This window comes from Ruditapes philippinarum, unplaced genomic scaffold, assembly GCF_026571515.1.
Source record: "Ruditapes philippinarum isolate M1 unplaced genomic scaffold, ASM2657151v2 ctg23942_1_1_1_1, whole genome shotgun sequence".
In the NCBI taxonomy this organism is placed as follows: domain Eukaryota; kingdom Metazoa; phylum Mollusca; class Bivalvia; order Venerida; family Veneridae; genus Ruditapes; species Ruditapes philippinarum.
Genome location: NW_026855007.1, coordinates 4,267 through 9,331, shown reverse-complemented (window position 1 = coordinate 9,331; position 5,065 = coordinate 4,267). Strand labels below are relative to the sequence as shown.

At 33.6% G+C, this 5,065-nt stretch overlaps 1 protein-coding gene across 1 annotated transcript; it reads right to left on the bottom strand.

Moving 5' to 3' along the window:
• Positions 1–34: 34 nt before the first annotated feature.
• On the bottom strand, positions 35–826 carry LOC132741810 (uncharacterized; the record flags this gene model as incomplete). Its single annotated transcript, XM_060730072.1, is given in 1 exon segment — positions 35–826. A coding segment is annotated over 1 exon segment (396 nt), but the record flags the coding sequence as incomplete, so codon positions are not given.
• Positions 827–5,065: the final 4,239 nt, after the last annotated feature.

Genomic DNA, 5,065 nt, shown 5'->3' with positions numbered 1-5,065 from the left:
CCTCAGTAGAAGATCCTGAAGAAATTATTGGAATTTTCGTCTTTGGCCTAGCACCGCCGACAATACCCATATCCGAATTGGAAACATCCGAAACACCTGCAACCGTCGATACGGATTTTTCTAGAGATTGTATGTATAATTCCCGTTCGTGAACTTGCCTGCGTAAAGCAAATAACTCCTCCTGTTCTTTCAAACGCTTTTCAGCAGTTGCCAAACTTTTCAGTTTATCGTTGAGAGCTTTTTTCTCAAGTTCAATTGAATCAAAATCACCGCTTTTATCCGGGTTCTTTGGCGGGGGAGTAAGAGTTAATTTGGACGCGGTTGAAATTTTCGTAACATCTGTAGTAGGTGTTATAACATCTCTTCCCTCATGCAAAGCTTTATAGTCTGGGTTATCTTTAACCCTTTCTGATTTCCTTTCCTGAGGCATTGTTCAATTCAAACAAATAAAAAGTTACCTTCCTAATAAGAAGCAAGTCAAAAACAATATATAAATAACTGGTCCCTGCAACTTTCTAACTCATCGTGATAAATGTAGACCGCTCCACAAACAAATGAAAACTTCTTTAGCACAAGACGGGCACAGTAAAACCCTATGGTAACTAGATAAACAGACTGACGAAAAAAGATCTGTATCAACCAAAATGTGTCTAAGAACTGTAAAGACCGCGAAAAGATGACTGAATTTATAACAACGCGTAGGAATACAACTAAATCAGTGACCCGAAAAATACAAACACCTAAAGAATGACCCAACAGATTAACCAATAAAAATTTCTGTATTATATCGGTAATTAATAGATTTTAGATAAATCGAAAATACTCTATATTATGCAACCAAGTTTAGTCCTTAACCCCCCGAGAATACGAGAAAACAGGATACACCATTAAAGCTATTTTTTTTTTAAATTACATAGACACTTGTATATGATATGAAATTTCAACAAAATTACACCTTAAAAATGTAAGTGTAGACAACAAATATCACATCTTGATTTAAAATTGCAAGTACATTCATAAAGAACCTATATAGTACTAAGATAAGCAAATGTCACAACTTTATTTTCTTACAACATCGTAACTGTCCATTTCAACGGAATGAATGAAAATTATAGCAGGCTAAGTCATATTATATTTAATAAATATTTATTTATTTCTCATTATAACCTATATCTTATACAAACAAAAATAAATATTGCTATATTTGGGTATATTTGGGTGCATTTGGGTATATTTGGGTATTTCGTGCCGCCGTGGCTAGGCTGAGTAGTTCACATTCACAAATTATTTTAGAGAAAAAAATCTAAAAATTTTTTTAAAAAATACAGACATATCAATTACATAATTTAAAAGAGCTGTCAATAAAAATAAAACAAACATTACCTATATGTAAAATTGGAAATAAAGCCAGAAACCGCAGCATCTTGGTTTCTCTGCTCAGCATCAACAAAGCCCTTTGTTTACCATGATCTGCGCTTCGGTGACTGTGATCAATAATGTAACTCTAATTTCTGTACTGTGCCGTTTTTTCTGTGATCCGGTTGCTATAGGCTAGAATAAAATTTTACAATCAAAGTCATGCATTTATTGTATTATAATCTTACCGCATAATAAGAGATTAACCATATATTTCTTTTAATTTGTATGTGAAGAAATATGATACGTTAAATCCCAAGTCGGCAAGATTAAGGAAAATTCTACATAATAAACATTTATATGCTCTAGTAGATAAGTTTATCTTTTACAGCAGACTGTAAAAAACAACAATGGAGAAAAAAATAATCGTATATACATGTAAAGTACAATATATAAGGTGAAATAGCTGTGACAAAAAAATAACGTAATGTGTATTTTTGTCCCAGGAAATAGAAAACAATCAAAATTATAGAAACTTAAAATGATCTACATTTTTTTTTTAAAAAGTATTAAAATAATGATTATGTACAAATATTGAAAAAAAAATACAAAACGCCGGCGTTACACCAATTTCAAATGGTAATATTAAAGAATATAATATAAATATTATATTGTCCATTAATAAAAATAAATCAATTATTATAAATCAATTATTAAAAGATATATAAATATGAAAAAGTTGACATTAAGAGTAATTATATATCACAAAAAGATATGCAAATAAACTTTTATCTTCGCCAAAACATTATTCATTTTTGCTTCTTCTAATTTTTTTGCAACAACATTGTTAAAAATGTTTGCCATGTGTATTGTGATAGTCGCCTCCAAAGGCATTAGATTAGCGGCTCTTGTTATGTAAGAAGATAGTAAGTTCCATCCAAAGTAATATGCTGGACAGGATCGAGACGCGTAATATATAGCCGAGAAAAGGCGGGAGTTGGGGGGGGGGGGGGCGGGGCGGACGGGGCACAAAAACAAAAAACAACACCATTTTTTTAGGGAATATATATAAAACGCATTTCTGCAACGTCAAGGGTATATGCAATTCAAAAACGAGCTCAGTAGTCCCAAACGGGCTCGGTGACCAAAATTTGTTTTCGCTTTTATTTTTAATTTTTGTAATCTAGCTTATTCTAAGACCACCTACAGATTGCATAAACTCTGTTTTACAAATTTTCATTCTGCCTATATATATTTAGCATACACCATATTAAGGTCGCATTGTTGCTGTTTCTTTTAAAATATTGTTATTAATAAATTGATATTTTATAAGAATATTTTCATGTCAGCAGTCAATTAATGATTATTACAAGTTGTAATATATAAATATAATGATAAACTACACATTAAAACAATATACTACAATAGTAACATGAAGAAATCCAAAGTCCATGGTTCGAATCCCGTTGGTTAGAATCCCGCCAGTGACTTTGAATACCAGTTTTCACGTCAGGGAGCTGTTCAGCTCGCTAACGGAACATCAGTAGAAATATTCAAGTGCCCGTTCATGCCTGAAATAATGCATTGAGTGACGCCTGAGGTCTTCTTCTACCCGTATTATAAAGCTGAAAAGTCTCCACATGATCACAATAGTGTCGATGTGACTTGAAACCGAACCGTCTAAGATAAAAAAAAGTTATATGGTCTCTAATTTAAAAAGAAACCCGTTTCGATCGATGAAAACGTTTAAAATACCTATAATCGGCAAAGAGGAATTCAAGATAGTATCATATATAGTATCTCGTGGCCACGACTTAGCTATCTCGTGGCCACGGCTTAGTTACTCGTGGCCACGACATAGTATCTCGTGGCCACGACTTAGCTAACTTGTGGTCACGACATAGTATCTCGTGGCCACGACTTAGCTATCTCGTGGCCACGACTTAGTAACTCGTGGCCACGAGATAAATAAAAACACACACACCGTAAATATCAGCTGATTAGCTAGTTAATGATATAATTATGCACTTTGCGCATGCTTAATAACATGTCTAGCCAGTATCTCGATGTTAGGGATTTTAGGAGAATAAACTTACATCTTGTAGAGTATACACGTGTTTGTGTTATATCACTATTTTGTGAAGTCTACTTGATTATTATTACTCCCAACAACAAAACAGAACTTACTCGAATTTAATATTCTATTTATCATAATTATACTAAAAATAAAGAAGTGAAAAAGAACTTTTTTTTTTCATTGATGCGCCTATTGTGTAACGAGTCTTATAAGAAAAGTTATATAGTAGATATAAATATTTTCTGTTTTAACTAAATGTAATCTGCCATATAATGTAGCTGATAAAGGAATAACTTTTAAATCGTTTCTTTTTAAATGTTCACAGCATATAATAATTAAATTCTAAAATGGATATTAATTACCTCAATATCTATATACAGTGACATTCAAACGTTTTTCGTATTCAAGAATCTTTACGAGTATCTCTTTTATATGTCTGTATGACAAAAACATTGTTGAACCTGGAACTTACGGTCTTTTTAAGTCCAAGATTGAACGTGAATTATTCTATGATAATTACGGCCAAAGGAATTTTCAATGGAAGGAAAATGGAAGCGGAACTCGGACATCTATTTGTACATGTACGTCAAGTTAAACGCTCAAAATATACATAAATTTTATCGGGCCCACCGCACTGCGTTGCAATCAAATCCACCGCCGTCTGCGATGAAATCATTTTCTGTCATTTATTTTGTAACCAGACAATAATGATTCTCCAAATTTCCAAAATATAGTTTTTTTGTGAAATTATCATACATACGATATGATGCCGTTGTATTATGGGGTCGTTTTGCACACATTTGTACGTGCTTTAACCAAAATTAGGCAAAAGTGGCGTCCCCTCGTCAAGCTGTACAGAAGTGTTTGCATAAACGGCAATGAATTGCACCGTGTGTGTGTAATAAATTGAAAGAGTACATATGTGGGCTCCAGTCTCTCTAAGTGTTTCCAGTGAAACATTAAAACATACAACAAAATTCAGTCATATAATTACCGACAACAGTAAACGGCCATATTTTATCCACCGCTTCTGCGACGAATACTCCACCGCCTCTGCGAAAGCTATGGCAAGAGTTATTTAAGATTTGATTAAAGTTTCAAGGGAACGTAAAATTGATGAATTTTTGATTGAATTGTAGTTGTCTCCCTACACAATCCAGCCTCACCAGCAGGGCACCAAGAAGATACCCAACCAAAAACAGAGGCCGATACGAGAAATAAAGACAGTAAAAGGTTTGGGAAACATTACTGCGGGCGACCTGCTCGCCGAATAAGAAGCACGGTACGCAAAACATGCCGTCGCCAATGCTCGGAGAATATTTCGGCCAAGAATGGGTCTTAAGTCAGCTAGGTACCTCAAGCTTTTAGTAACTTTCCGCCGCTGAATCTGTATAAGATATCGCAATATAGATCATTTTAAAAGATATTAATTTATACCGTATATGTTATGAATTTTTTATATAATGATAAGTCGAAACAGTCAGTAGGCCTATACGAATATATATGCCCCGACCACACTCCTCACTCTGTTTTTGTCACTTTTTAGAACTTTTAGCGCATGTGTTTTTTTTCTTCTTCAGAATACTGCCCCGCTTAAGTTACAATTGACTTAATTGAAATAAAACTTTTTTG